The sequence below is a fragment of the Parasteatoda tepidariorum genome, chromosome 1, assembly GCF_982258835.1.
Source record: "Parasteatoda tepidariorum strain Cologne lab strain chromosome 1, Ptep-v5.0, whole genome shotgun sequence".
Lineage (NCBI taxonomy): Eukaryota > Metazoa > Arthropoda > Arachnida > Araneae > Theridiidae > Parasteatoda > Parasteatoda tepidariorum.
This window is the reverse complement of record NC_141755.1, coordinates 105,004,857-105,021,246: the sequence shown is the minus strand read 5'-3', so window position 1 is coordinate 105,021,246 and position 16,390 is coordinate 105,004,857. Positions and strand designations below refer to the sequence as shown.

The window sequence follows — 16,390 nt, the reverse complement described above, 5'->3', positions numbered from 1 at the left end:
ATTTCACTTTTTGCATAATTCACCATATCTTGAATAGTAGAAATTTCTTCTGTTATCTGATAGAATTTAATTAGACAAAAATTGTAAAAAAAAAAAGCTAAATTAATTTTTTTTCTTGATGTTAAAAAATTTGAAATTCTGTCAAGAAGAAATTCATTACATTAAATTCCTTAAACTCAAATCAAAAATTTCTCTGACTTTTCTATACTCCGTTTCAAGTTTAGAAAAGGTCAATGCTATATAGGATTTGAGTAATATAATTAAAATTATATAATTATGCTTTTAGAACAATAAGAAGCATTTAAAAGTTAAACTCGGACAGAAATTTAATTCATGCTAATTTTTATAATCAAAAAGGCCACGCTGCACCGTTTCAAAAGTTGGCAATGTTGATATTTGTTTGCCCTTGGAGCTTAGCGTGTATGCACAGGCTTTCTCCATAGGGATAATGGCTTTTTCTTAACTTGTATAGGTTATCTTTATCTCTAGATAGTCAAATAGTTTAATAGGTTTCTAGTCAAATAGGTTTTTCAGTTGAGAAACTGCTATTTGATCTTAGCATGCAAAACAAAGTTAATACCAAAAACAAATGCAATACTATTTTTTTTTAATGAGGGTGCCAATTATTTAAATACAATATTTTATGTGGTAAGTAAAAAAAAGTTTTTTTTAAATGAAATAATTTTACAACAAAAAAAAAAAAATCATACATTCAATATATTAAAATTTTATTTTTATAAAGAAATACGCTGGATTTTATGAAAAGTCATTTAAAATTTCTATTTTATACAAACGAAAAACCTTTTTTTACCCATGATCATCAAACTATATATGAAGAAGTCATTTTAAATCCATGATCATTTAAAGAATTGAGAATGCAATGCAAACTATAGGTGTCGATTTCCTCTCAAATTCGGGGGGGGGGGGATTATATTTATGATAATAGGACTGCATTAAAAAGATAAATAAAGATATTGTTATAACGAATTTGAGTGGTAAATCATAAATATTGGAAAGTAATATTTTAAAAATATTTATTATTAGATTCTCCATATGAGACTTATTAAAAATATAATTTTTTAATTTCACAAATAAACAATTTTGTGTTGAAATATCTACAAACTATATAAAAAAATAAATAAGTAAAAATGTCAAATAAAACAGTCAAAATATTAAGAAATTTGATATTGAAATAATTTTTAATACATATCAGTTACTCTAATCTTTCTCTTACTATTTATTTTTCTAATGAACTTAATTTTTATTCAAGAATAAAATGAAGAGGATATAACTTAAACAAGATTAAAGATAATTTGACAAGATTAAAGCAATTTAGATTCAAATTTTAAAAAATAACTTAACAAGTACTTAAAAGGTGCTTATTTTTATTGAAAAATCTAGCTATGCACCCTGATTGATTTTTGAACTCCTTTAACATGTTATGAAAAACCTTAAGTAATTTCAGAACCCACATAAAATGTTCTTATTGGTAATATTTTTAAAGAAATCACTGAAACATGGTAAATTGTTAAAGGGGGTTTCCTTCAACTATGTCCATGTTGCCAACTATTTAATGAAATCTTAAGTGTTTTAAAAGAAGTTTGTATTTTATACAACTGAAAACCCTTTCTTAATATAAATCCACGTTCATTTAAAGAATCTAGAATGGATTGAAAACTATTAAATGAAATTTTAAGTGTTTGAAGAAATTTTTTTAAAGGGTCTGTATTTTATACAACTGAAAACCTTTTTTTAATAAAAATCCATGATCATTTAAGGAATCTAGGATGCATTGAAAACTATTCAAAGAAATCTTAAGTGTTTTAGCAATGTCTTTAATTTCTGAAACTGTAAAACAGTCATCTGCTTTTGTCTTTGCAGCTTTTGTGAGACCATTCATGAGTTTCTTTGCTTGAGATCGATTACTCATTCCCGAACCATGTATGGATCGATCTACATCTAAAAAGCCCGATTCATCTGAAAAAGTATCCCACATGCTGTACTTCATTATCTGAATCACATCCTTTGCATCTTCTACGGTGCAGTGGGATCTTAATTCCACACGAGCCCTCGCTCTAGTAAGTCGAATGAGGGATTCCAGCTGCCGCGTTGTGATAGGACTGCCCTGATGTACCTTGTGGATTCTTCTCATGTCTAAATAAATTTTTTTTATCAAATCACATGCCGGTGGTGTAAGTTTTGGCTGAGAAAACCTTTTGGCATAAGTAATATATTTTTGTAACAAATTATGCGGTATATAATTCAGCTTCTCATTGAATTTTAATTGCAATCGTTTCTTCAAGTCACCATCAATGCTAAGAGACTCGTTCAGCAAAGGCTTTTCAAAGTGATGGCTGACCTTGGGTTCAGTGTGAAGGCCCATGACATGATTGCTCATCTTATCATCAAACAATGTGTCTGGATTATCTTGAAGAATAAAAACAAGATCGAATCTAGAGAGCAGGGCACCGTTTATTTTTAAGTTTTCTGAAACTGTTTTACTTTTGCTGTAGTGTCCACCAGAGGGATTTGCTACTGCAATAATTGAAGTTCTAGCAGGTAGCGTACAAACAACACCACTCTTAGCAATGCTAATTGTTTGTTGCTCCATAGCCTCGAGCAGAGCAGAGTGTTGTTGCATCATTTTATCAAACTCATCTATGCAACAGTGACCTTGATCAGCTAAAACTAGAGCACCAGCTTCTAATGAATTCTCCCCGCCACCCCCTTTTGAGATTGTAACAGTAAGGCCAGAGGCAGTCGTCGAATTGCCACACACGTAGACTCCTCTGGGCGACACGTTGGCGCACGCCAAAAGCATCTGGCTTTTTCCCAATCCAGGGTCTCCCACCACGAGAACGTGAGAGTTTTCCCTCGTTGATATTTTTGCATTCAAACTATTCTCTTTATGATTGGCACTTCCACCAAAGAGGGCCAAAGCCATGCCTGCTTTAACCAGCTCGTGACCAAATATATTAGGACTCAAAGAAGCGACAATAAGCCTGAAAATGTTCGACTCGGAATGAATTTTTTTAATGGCAATAACATCTTCCGATTTCAAGTCATTATTCTCATCAACGTCATCTACATTCTTACCTTTGATACAAGTCACTGAATTTGCATTGATGAAGAGGGAATAATTGCAAGCATCTTTACTCGCAGTCATTTTTTTCTCATTAGCGTTGTTGACATCCGCTATGCCGGAAATAATGACAACATCTCCAGGAATGCACCGATCTGTTAAATCACACGCCAGTTCGCATTCTAAACTTCTGGGGACTCTCCCACCTTCGCTCTGATCCGCATTCAATTCTTGCAAGCGAATCGATTTCCACGGAACTGTTTGCGTATATGGAGAATCAAGCAATGGCTTAAAAGTTTTTGAGTAACAACCTTTAGTGAAACATTTATTTGGATATGTGTAACATCCTTTTTCTTGTTTCGTAATTTGAATTTCTTGGCACTTCAAGCAAGAAAAGGCAATCTCAACACAGAAAGGTTTTACGTCTGCAGAGCAAACAACAATCCCCATAACTGTTACAAAGTGCCCATAGTTGTACGTTTTTAAATCTTGAAAACGTAATAAGTTACTGGAACCAATGAAGCGTGGGACTATTTTCGGTTGTGGAACATTATCTAAATTACATTTACTATTTTCAAGCAACTCAGGCGAACATTTCAGTTTAATTACTCGCTCCATAGCATATCCAAATATACTCATTACTAAAACGGGTGTATGCGTTAATTCTGTTAAAAATTTAGGCCATGATAAAAACGAATCTTTTTTAGATAAATGCGAAACATTTAACGTGAAATATCTGTTTTCGTGAATTTCAATTAACGCATCTTCTTCATAACACAAAAAATAATGTTCAACAATTCTCAATTTCGACATTACTGTTAAATCACCTTCTGGAATATTGTCTGGAAAATATAAATCCCAGTCATTTTGCAGATTAGATGAATTCAAAGGCCGACTATTAGCCTTAGGAGCAAGTGATGTTACTGATCTGTTATACTTGTTATGGTGAGATTTTTCAAACTTTCGTTTTTTCTTAACACTTCCATCGTCTTCCTCCATTTTAAACGTAATTCAAATATCGTCTGCAAAAAGAGCGCCTTCAGTTTCGTATTTTTCTGTTTACCTTTATTACATGACAGGTACAGTTAATTAATTTCAAATTTCACTGTTTAAAACGAAAACTACTACTTTGACTTTAACAAGATTATTTATGACCAACTACTTCTACTTTAGGTCGGCTTATTTGTTTACATTTTGTAAATGCGGACTCGCTGGATGCGGAACTGCGGGAAGGTAGTGTATAGCGTGAGGATGCCTGTGAATCCTCAGGAAACAGGATGACCCTTCCAGGCATGTTTTCAAGCATGCGCAGTATACTAATCATAATGAGTAACGCCTCCTCCCTGTCCTTCTTACAGACGTCTACAGAACAGAAAATGGCGCGCTCATTTCCAGAATCAAAGCTCATTTCAAATCAAAGCTTATCAAGAAATAATAAAAGATTATTAAAAGGGTATGTAATTATATTTTATTCGAAGTATTGATTTTCTGCCTTTTCATTAGAAATATGTATTTCCTTAATTGTTGAATGATCATCTTTTTTAATTAATTAATGAACGTTGAATAAATAAAAAGCTTTGCAAGAATCTATGTTCAGTTTCTTTCCTATTTTCTTTATTTGATGTTAAAAGTACAATGTAATGACTGGTGATTAAGACGTTAAAATGCAAAAATTGCGAACAGAAATCCGAATAAATTATTTATAGTTTGTAAGTGCAAATATATTTATACAATCCTTAGTATTTAACGATCATTCAATGTAAAGAAAAGGCAGCATTTCATGTATTGAATAAAATATATTTACTGCTCATAATAAGATCTCTTTTGTTCACTCGTTTTTCATTGACTCAAGAGTCTTCACATGATTATTTAATAAAAAATACAAAAGAAATATTTCATAATCATAACAAAATGTGACCCAAGCATACTCGTGATACAATTGGTGTGACTAATATAAAGCATGTTTCCTTAATTAGACTAAGCAATAATGTAAAATTTGAGGCACTTATTTATTGAGTGCAGGTAAATTTTCCGTCATATTTGAGGGGAGTATGAGTTCATGACAAAGTAATGAATTTAAAAAGTTTGGGCCAATATTTTTAACTTCAATGCGAAATAGAATAGACTTGATTAAAATCATCGACAAAATAAGGAAATTTTTGCATTAAATTGACTAACATAATTCGAATTAATTAGCACACAATTTTTGTATTCTTTTCCCAAACTCAATGTATTTAATTACAAATTTACACAAATCATTTTAAATATTTCTTATATTTCAATAACGCCTCTGTAGATGGCACCACCACTATCTTTCTATCTAAACTTTTTTTTAACTGATGCTTCCCTTCCCTTCACCAACCTTTTGAGAAAGGATACGCATGAACGAAAAACTTACAAAATAGGCTGTTTACTCGACAGCTGGTAGCAATAAATTATGAAAGATAAGATGATTGAGAGGATCCTAAATATTTCAGATTAGAGTTAAAAAAATTAAACTTATAAGCATTCAAAAATGAAAAGTATTTAGGTGCACCTAAAAAAAGCAATCACAGGACGTAGCATAAATAATTTATGTAGTTTCATTATAAATATGTTTTGTGATAAAAATTGTTTAAGATTTTTGCCCTATTGCTCAAGTAAACAGCTGAGTTTGAAAATTGAAATGAAATACATGAACAGTAAGAATAATTAATAAGTTCGAAAATAGGTACAACAGTTACAGTTGAAATATCAATATTAAGTTTTATTGTGATAATAATGTTGTTCGACTAACACATTTATTCTTTAAACTAGATTGTATTTAATAATTATTTGCATTTTTTTCCACGTTTTATTCACTAAAAGTGATTAATTCTTACACAGTTGAAAATTCAAATGTAACCTAATCTTTAAAAAAAAAAATTCCAATACAAATTTTACAATTTGTTTTCAACTTCAGAAATTCCATTTCCATCCATCTGTACACATGCCACATTTATATCAAAAATAATTTTTCCATTAAGTTTTGTTTTACTGATCAAAAAAAATTCCTATTGTCCATATTTTCTTGCTTCTCAATTACATTCATTATTTTAAAATTTTGATGTGAAAAAATTCAAAATTGATATACTTTTCTAACAGGTATTTTTTTAATGGAAATGTTTACATCCTGGCTTAAAGACTGAGAATTAATATTATTTGATTATGTTTTAGACTTAGGTGCGCCCCCCCCCCACAGCAAAAATTATAAATGCACTCAATCTTAGACTAAACACAATTTTTTAAAAAATATATTATATGAGACAAGAACACTGTGAAGAGATAATCGGGAATTTATAGTCATTCATTTTATTTTTAATTTATAATCATTCATTTTATTCTAATTTATAAAAATTTATAGATTTCAATTTAAATTATTTTTTTTGAATTAGCAAAGAATTAATAATCGCGATGAAAAGGCGAAATTTAGAAAAGTACATTGTTACTGAGTAACAACATTGAATTCATCTATAGTAGAGTGCACTACCATTCTGAATGAAGGGCTACGTTCCAAGTATTTGAATAGATTAGATATAATTTTAATGTAAACATAAGTGTTTTGCACACAGCTCTTTTCATCAGTCACTAAATGATAAATTTCTATTAAATTAAATTCTTTTAAATAATTATAATTCTTTTTTATTATCTTAATTCATTCAACTAACTCTTTCTTTTTTATCAGTTAGCTTTGTAATATATTTGCATAAAATTAAATTCTCTTAAGCATTAACAACTGAAGAAAACCAAAATAATACTCTCATAAATAAAAATATTTCCTTTTTATCAAAAATAAATGAATAAATAGATAGATTTATCGAAAAATGTAAAGATGGGGAAAAAGTGACGGTTTTATATCACATCAAGTAACATAAAAGTATAATTTAAAATCAATTAACTGTAATGTTCTTGAATGAAAGTAAAAAATAAAGAGATAAATATTTTTTGAGAACATAACTGCAAAGTAAATATTTTAAGTAAAGAAATCGTATGGGGTAATTTAAATTTTAAAATAAAATTTTTAAAAAAAAACACGCATAATTGCTCAAAATAAGATTTAATATTAATTTAGGATTAAGTTCTATATATTCTTAACCTTAGGACATTGCTAATTAGTGAATTATAAGAGATTTCATGAATATTAAATCATAAAAGTTTTTTCTTCTTATTTTTTTAAACTACCAAAAATTAGAAATTAAGCTCAAAAAATTAAAAACGCATTAAATCCTACAGTCGAATTTTGCGTTTTGTAATAATGTTATTGTATTGAAAAAATCAAAAAAGGGAAATAATGGCTATTTTAAAAGAAAAAAAAAAAAGATTGCAAAATAACATGCTGGATGGACGATGAAATCGGCAGTAGTAAAACACATCAAAATTAATGATTAAAATGCCTCGAAAGTTGCAAGTCGTTTTATTGCCGGATTAAAAATAACAGGATTTTTGAAACCCTGTGGAGAAGCCTAGCAATAACAGTTGAAAGAACAATAAAAAATCTCTTAGATTTTTGATGAATTTGGCACAAATCAAGTGCATATTCGCGATTTAGTGTCGTGTTAATATATATTGAAAGTATGGTATTTTCAAAACCATGAGAAAATGCGTATTGCCGAAAACAAGCAATGGAAAAATAGCCTGTTTTTACGATAAGACTGACATAAATAACGTACTTCAAAAGAGATTATTTCTTGCCTGATTTGAAAGTCTCAAGCCGTTATAATATTGCATTTAAGAGATCGGACAAGAAACATTTGGAAATCCGACTCAGGGGGGTGGGGTAGCTCTTGAAAATTTTACTTCCGATAAAACGCGATCGAAAATAACTTGAATTAACTTTGAAATGGACTGAAATAAAGAGCTTTAAAAGCATTACTAAAATTCGAAATTCACGCATTAATTCTGCCGAGGAAAAATTATCGAGATTTTAAAAACTATGAAAATTTGTAGTAAAAAAACAACGAAAAGAGCTATAAAAAAAACTACAATGATTTAGATTTGGCGCGTTCAAAGACTCATTTGCAATTTAAAATTCCTAATCTTTTTTTCTTCCTTATTTATTTCTTCCTTTTTTTGTGAAAAAAATGTATAGTTTTTATTTTATTCATGTTTTTATTTTATTTATATGTTTAAGAAAGACCGCAGGCCGTAGAAGGCTCATCAATATAGATGAAATTTATTAATTCTGGAATCGTGCGTCCTTTAAACCTCGTGTATTCTCCCCCTCCCCCGCACCGCGGTGGTAGATGAGGTGTTATTAGTTTAAATAATTAGTATTTAAGAACATTTGTTATTTTATTTCATTTACTGAAGTGTGTATTTGCATAAAACAAAAACGGTGGTTTATTTTTTTTAAAGATTTGACAGCTGCAAAGAAAATGCCATTTAGAATGCTTTAGAACATACAAGAGCATTTCATGTACTTTTATTTCTTCTTCTTTTTTAAATTCTCTTTGGCGCCTGGGGTCCCAGGCTATCAGGGGGGGGGGGGGATTAGCTCTTGAAAATTTGAGTTCCAATTAATTGTATTAAAACAAAAATCTACGAAGAAGCACATTGCCTTGTAAATCTTTTAAAATAAATATATTATACTGAATAAATAGTATATATTTTTTTCTTTTTTCAAATTGTGATACTCAAAAAGTGACCGGAAACCAAATTCTCTACATTTCAATGAGGTGTTTAGGTACTCAACTTTCATTTCCTTTTCAACTTGCTCCCCTCTTTTCCTTTGATTGTTCGCACTTCCAAAAACATCATGAAGTCCCAGGGGCGCCCTTGGGCAAGTAAAAGGAACACGGACCATAAATTTTACTAGTCTAAAAGGCTATTTATAGAAAAGCGTGTCTAATTAAAAGAGTTTTATTCGATTGGTTTCTGTTAGTTGATTTAAGACTGTTGGCATCGTTTTTAGCTATAATCTACATCCATGTTAGTTTATGGGAGAAGTAATTTTCACTTTTTCTCAAAAACTTATTACCGTCTGACATCTTAATATACGTATCATATTAAAAGATCTCATTAAAACTTAATCACCTAATGTTTCAAATTATTTTAAATTGTTATTATAAATTTTTAGAGAAATATCCATGATGCGTTTATGAAGTTATTTTTTTAGCTATTCATGAACTTGAAAAAAAAAACATAACACAAAAAAACATAAATACATAATTGATTTCTGTTGCCTACAATAAGAAAAAAAAAAAAAAAACTTCTGTGACGGAAAATTACCACATGAGCACTTAGGGTGCCTTGGGTGAAGTAACTTTGGGATATCTAATTTATAGTTTTAAAATCAACTAAAATACATTCAATTCTAGAGCATAGCAAATTTTTTTGATATCAAATATAGACAAAAATTTTAAAAACATCCCTAGAGATTTCTGATAGAAATTATTTGTGAAAAAAATTTTTAGAAGGGGAATAAAAAAAAATCTGAAATCAATTCCTTAGCTATACTATATAGAAATTTCTAGCTAGAACTTATAATAGTCTAGCTATATTAAGTTCTAGTTATAACAGTTATAACTCAGATTCGCTGATTATTATAAAAAATGGGGACTTTAATGAGATATTTAATTCTTTTGCAGTGTTATTTTATGTATTTTTATGAAATATTTTCTTTAACATTTCTTGCAACGTAAATCATTTTAACGATAAATTTTACAATATAATAATTACTTATTTTAGTTTGGACATTTTAATTTATCGTTTTAGTTATGTTCTAATATATTAAATGACATTAAAAATATTAAATAATGCATGAGATAATTTTAAACTATTTTGTAATAATATATTGATCAATATTTCACTTTATTCTAAATTTAATATTTGTTTTAGTTTAATTTTTATGAAATTTATTTTGCTTATAAAGTTTACTTTAGCTATAGAACGAATAGTTCAAAATTCTCAATCATGTATAAAAAAAACTACTCTTGACGTTTACTTATTCACACTTTTTGCTTCGCTATATAGGGGCTATCTGAAGACATTAGATACATTTTTCGATCTAGTTTTTCATGCTTAATTGCATGAGATAAAATTCAAGTGTGTGGCATAATTGGTTTTAAAGCTGTAAGAAGTTTCTTTTAAATAAATATACTTTATAAAAAAAACGCATTTTAAATATTAGTCCATTAGAATAAGCAAGAAAAAATGCATTGGGAACAATATTTATAATTAAATACGATTAGGAATAAGCAATGTAAAATGCATGAATAAAAACTTAAAACCCTCTATTCGATTCCTGTTACATATCTCATTCTATTCAACACACATAGGAGGGAACATCCTTTTTTTTTCCTTAGAAAACTGTTAGTTTATTTTAAGTATTTATGCATATACGTATGCATACGCATTCATATTTGTATATCTATACACATGTATACATATTTATGGATACGTAATATGTTTACGAACGTAATATGTATACGTATGTATATTTATATATAAATGTGTTTATAAAACTTAAAGTAGACAAACAGTTTTCTAGAAACAAAAAGTGTGTAAAAATTTCTTTAAAAAAAAAGGTCGATAGATAATGCCCTTTTACAATTAATATTTTCGGAGATATCAATAGTTCCTTCTCAATGTAAATATTTTTTAACTTTTAAATAACTATTTTTTAAAATAATTTAAAATCAAAGATCAGGAACAGATAAATTCTAAAAAAGAAAAAGCGAAACGAATGACGCCAACCGTTACCAAAAATTCTAATTAAATAGCATTACATAAGCTGAAACGTAATTTGCCTTTTTCAGGCAGACACTGCAATTGTCTATCCATCGACGTTGATCATTTATGTTTTGACGTATAATGCGGTTTTCGGAATTTTATGCTATGCAATATTTAATTTAATTATGAGCATACGATTATTTTAAGAAATTTCATATTTAAAATTTTTTATAGTATTTAATATTTTAGAATTTATACAAGCAGAAATTCAAATTTGAACCATTCGAATTCGTGGCTTCAAAAATTCATCATTTTACAGCTAATATTTTCACGTTCAAAGCAAATAAAAAAATTAATTTAGAGTTAAAATAACTCTTATAAAACTTATTTCCGCATCAATAACACTTTCAGAATATTCCTGATATATTTCACTAAAATGGGCAAATTTTCCTATTTTACTATACCCTTGCTTCTCTACGGGGGCGGTGGGAGTATGCTGAGGGGCAGGGAACTTGCTTTGGGCTGTAGGGGGGCGTTGGATATGTTATGGGCGGTCGCGGTAGGGAGGCAATGAGCATGGTTAGTCATTCAAATTTAGTTTTAAAACTCCCAAATAAAACTATTAAATTAAGATTAATTTAATAAGTAAAATAAATCTTAAATTAATATTAAATGAAAAAATAAGAATATTCGATACATCATTTGCACCAGCAATAAGACGAACTTGTACGACACCTTTTCTCCGTTTCGAAACAGTATTGCACAGCGCATGAGTCATTTATTTTTGCAACTACATACACGTATTCTTATGGAAGGATATACATTCATACAGAAATATTGTAATATACTTATTGAAAATAGTGATACTTACTTTTATCATTATAGCTTGATTTGCAAAGGATTCAAAATTTTGCACTTCTTAATTGTTAGAAATAAACAAACAAACAAAAAAGCTTGGAACTATTAATAAATTCAGGAACTAAAATGAAGAATTTAAAATTTGGCATTTCTTAAATATTAGAAATAAGCTAAACAAAACTTCTAACTACTAACAAACTCTATGTCAAGAATTACTGCTATTTTGTCAAGTTAAAAGCTTTTATTCAGTTGAAAAAGCACATTAAACAAAACTTAATTACAAACAAAATTATATGTTCAGTAGTCGGGGTCACTGTGCCGAAGCATACGATAGCAAGTGACTAATTTTGCACATTTTTCATTGCCCAGTCGATTTCTGAGTTTAGTATGAATGAGTCTGAAATTCAAGAATAATTAGAATTCGAGATCATTGAGGATAATGATAACAAAAGGTTAGTGCAATGTTGCAAGGAAACTCTAAAAGGATTTCCCAGGCTTTTTCATGTCTCATTTCTGTGTAAAATATTGAAAACAAAAATGATAAGAAAAGTTTTTTTTTTATGAGGCTTTCTTTTTATGTGTACATGTGTTTCTCACAGCAAGATTTTATGAATGAAAGTAATCAATCTTGACATTCTTCAGTAACGTAATATGCCAAACAAAATGATGCTTGGAAATGTCGAAAATTTTTATTAGTATCCTAATATTTTACTTCAAATAGTATGTTTTGGTATAATCATGTTGGGGAAAATGCAGAAATCTGTTCTTAAATATCTTTTAGCAACTTTGTTTTAAATTTTATTGCCAAAAAAATGAATTAATTTTAAATTATAAGCAGTTAAACCCAAATAAAAATACAGTTTTATCCAAACTATGGGTTTTTGACAGAGGGTTTTTGACATGACGGTAAAAACCATGGTAAAACCAAAAACTTGCCAACCCTGCTTACTAGCAACCTCGTCCCAAAAATGCGACGATGGTTTGATAGCCTCTTATAATATATCAAAATTAATTGCCAAATCTGGCCAAGGCTCATACCATAGGCGAAGAGTTGATACTTCCATCTATTAAGGAAGTCTTAGAAACAGTTTTACATCATCCAGCCGCATCTAATGTAATAAAAAATATCCCATTAAGCAACGATACAGTGCGGCGACGAATTGATGAGATGGCGGAAGACGTTGAGGATTCCTTATGCAAACTTTTGATATCGAATGAATTTTCCCTGCAAGTTGATGAATCAACTTTGCCAAGTAATGAGGCTTTATTGTTGGCGTATGTCCGGTTTGTTGAGGAAGGAGAATTTTTTCTAGATAGGCTCTTTGCACGAAGCTTGATTATAGATACCAAAGGAGAATCTATTTTTAACACTGTCAAAGATTATTTTAAAGAGAAAAACATTACTTTTACGAATATTATGTCTGTTGCCACTGATGGAGCTCCAGCAATGGTGGGTCGACATGGTGGGTTTATCGCCTTTTTCAAGAGGGAGGTACCAGATATTTTAGCTGTTCACTGCGTGATTCACAGACAGCACTTAGTTGGAAAAAATCTCAGTGACCGCTTGCATCAGTCACTGCAATACGTTATCTCTGCTGTGAACAAAATTCGCAGTAATGCTTTTAACGATCGATTATTCAGACAGCTATGACCTGTCTCAATAGGTTTTGAAATCTTTTCGACTCAGTGCTTGAGTTCCTGGAAGACAAAGATGTAGCTCTGAGAGACAGATTGCTAGAATTTAAGATAGACGTTGCCTACATGACGAATTTATTTGCAAAATTTAATGGTGTTAATTTAAAATTTCAAGGCAACGAACTCAATTTGATCACTTCAAAATCAGTTATTTCTGCCTTTCTAAAAAAACTCATTTTGTGGAAGCAGAATTTTGGTAGGAATGAGTTCAGCCAATTTCCGATTTTATCGGATCTTAAAAAGAATGGTGAAATTTCCTCTGGTGATATACAGGAATATTGTCAACATCTTGAGTCTTTTTACATGGGCTTTTCTAATCGTTTTAAAGATGTGTTGACCCTGGAAGTCCCTCAATGGGTTATGAACCCTTACGTGAATATTGAAGCAGCAGAGGTTCATATTCAGGAGGAATTGGTCGAACTTTCAACTTATGAAACTTTGAAAGCTAGCTTCCAGAATGGTGATCGTCTCACAGAATTTTGGCTTCAAGATAACATAAGTCGTCTCTACCCTGGACTGTGCTGTGACGGATCTAGTCACAAAAAAGAGAAATCGACTCGAAATCGTGCAACGAGGGGACTTGCGTCTTTACCTCACTGAAAATATTGAACCGAATGTTAAGAAACTAGCTCTGAACCATCAAGCAAAATCATCCCACTGACATAGTTACTTGATTGCTTGGTTGATACCACGTTTCAGTGTAAAAAATTATTTTTGATGTTTTTTTAATTATCTAATTAAGTTTAAATAACTCTTTTTAGCATAGATTTCTTTGTTTGTTTTCTCATTACCGTATTTATTTTGATTATAATAAATAGATTACCTGTCGGGAGAAAAGTATCGAGTTAACGTTCACACTATTTTTTTTAAAAAAACCAAACAATGTTAACGCGTAAGAATATTGCTTAAAAATGTTACCTCTTATAATTCAGCTCACCCTATGCTCCAAGTAACTGAATTTTCACAAAAGGGGCGTTTAAACTTTTTTTTTGCTCCTTATGGGGGCGGCAGCGTTAAAAAGGTTGAGAACCTATGTACTATACCATAGTTTATTGCTTTTGACATGAAGAAGAGTTAGATATTCCTCTATGGGCTGTCGCGCCACTGAGTTCAGTTTTTAGTACATCGTGTAACATATCATGTAAACAAGAAAAAGAAAAAAAACCGAGAGCAATATTATTTTTTACCAGATAACGGCCTAATTGCGAGGACATTATGGTCATGGATATAGATCCATAATGTTCGTTGCGACTCAGTCTTCATATTTCCCTTCTACAAAACAAGCATGAATTTAATGATGGAGCCTAAGTGGAGTAATAGTTATTTAAAAAAGCAGTTAATAAGTAAAATTATATGCAATTTTTTAAGTAATAGTAATTATTGAAAAATAATAGAGTAATAGTTAATCACAATTTAATTAAAAAGCAATAGTTAGTAGTTATTTAAAATTTTTATAGAAATATTTAAGGTTGTCAGGAAAAAAGGAGAATGTAATACATTATAAAACATCCCTTTCTGTGACCTTGCTTTTTATTGATCACAAAATGAAAATAGTGGAGATAATGATCATGAGAGTAATAATTTTCTCGCTTTTTCGCTGCATTAATTTGAATTTATTCAACCCCTAACTGAAAATACTGTGGAATGACTCTTCCAGGTGACAATACTGAATACAAGCAATATCTTTGCTGTGCAATCAATATTTTGCTTACACCATAATTAACAAGCATTTTAGCTGACTAATTTATTGTGCTTATTCACATACTTTAAAAGAGCTAAATAAAATAACTTTTTTAATACAGTTTCAATAAACGTTTTTTCGTTATATAAACATTGCTGTTCTATATTTAAATTTGCAGATTTCATTTACAATAGGAATTTTAAATTACATTTGAACAAACCAGTTATTAAAGAATAATAATGAAATTGAAAAAAAATATTTTGCTGGAACTTTCCAAAGATATCATTTAATTTTGTAAGCAATACAAAATAGATTATAAAAGAAACACAGAAATGCAAAAGAGATAATATTCCACGGCAGATAGCAGTCAGGTGAAGAGTAGATGGTTAAACCCTTTGACGCAGAATTTTCATTCAAAATATTTTTTATTATTTCGTAATAATTAAAGTCAAAATAAGTAAAAAACTTAATATTTTGAATTATAATAATTTATGGTTATGAAATAGAGAAAACTAAATGTAGATAAGGATACAAGTGTCCATTGCGAAGCATGGACTGACGGCGCACTTCCAAACAATGCCTTTCCAAATTTGCACTTATTTGTAATCATTTAAACATAAGGGAACATAAGTAATTCAACATGTAAATTTCTTTAATTTTCAAAATTAATTATTGATAAATTTTTGAATGTAAATAAAAAAACATTTTTTCAAACTACTTTTTTTTGGATTTTAATAGAAATATAATTCCGATAATCTAACAGATTTTTTTAGTAACTATTAGACGGTTTCTTATGTATTTAAAAAATAAAAAAACCATGTTTCTATTAGTAATTAAACTGTCTGAAAAAATATATAAAAGGGACGTCGCTCTTTCTTTTAAACTGTGTGCATCTTTGACGACAAATGAAGAATCATAACTTAAAAAGTGTATTTAAAAACCAACAAAAAACATATTTATAACAAGATAACATGCTAGCAATTAAATAACAAAAGATTAGCTGTAAACATCTATTAGTAAAGTCTTTATAAGGGAACATAAGTAAAGTCTGGATCGGTGAGGCAGCGCCGCTGTTCGACTGTCGTCATTGATTTGTTCAGAGCCGTTTTTATGTTTTTCGGGGCCCTGGGCCTGTCGTTATTTGGGAGTCCTTTATGATTAATTTTAGTATAAAAATTTTTTAGCTTAAATCATTTTTAAAAAATTATTTTACTTTAAGGTTGAAAAACAAATACATTATTATAAAAGCGTTAATACATAATTAGTATTGAAAGTTTAAGGTAACAGTACTTTTCATGGTTTTTGAGAGTCTTCTGTCACATCATTAAAATTCATTTCCTGCCAGACATCATATTCAATCCTCATGATTGACAAATAATTAAATC

General features: G+C 29.7%; 2 protein-coding genes across 3 annotated transcripts in view; one reads left to right on the top strand and one right to left on the bottom strand.

The window, feature by feature from the left end:
* Positions 1 to 707: 707 nt before the first annotated feature.
* Positions 708 to 4,203, bottom strand: LOC107447175 (DNA helicase MCM8). The gene has a single exon (XM_016062026.4). It carries the CDS (start codon positions 4,079 to 4,081, stop codon positions 1,715 to 1,717), a length of 2,367 nt encoding a protein of 788 aa, XP_015917512.3. The 5' UTR covers positions 4,082 to 4,203; the 3' UTR covers positions 708 to 1,714.
* Positions 4,204 to 4,261: 58 nt separating this feature from the next.
* The window catches only part of LOC107447176 (methylmalonyl-CoA mutase, mitochondrial), a 58,788-nt gene continuing 46,659 nt past the window's right edge, over positions 4,262 to 16,390 (top strand). For both annotated transcript variants that reach the window (XR_015428700.1, XM_087150101.1), the window contains exon 1: positions 4,262 to 4,311. The gene's annotated coding sequence lies outside the window, so the exon portion shown is untranslated. The remainder of the gene's footprint in view (positions 4,312 to 16,390) is intronic.

What these genes read in the sequence shown, in the direction of transcription:
- LOC107447175 (XM_016062026.4), bottom strand. Translation starts at nt 4,081, where the DNA reads ATGGAGGAAGACGATGGAAGTGTTAAGAAAAAACGAAAGTTTGAAAAA.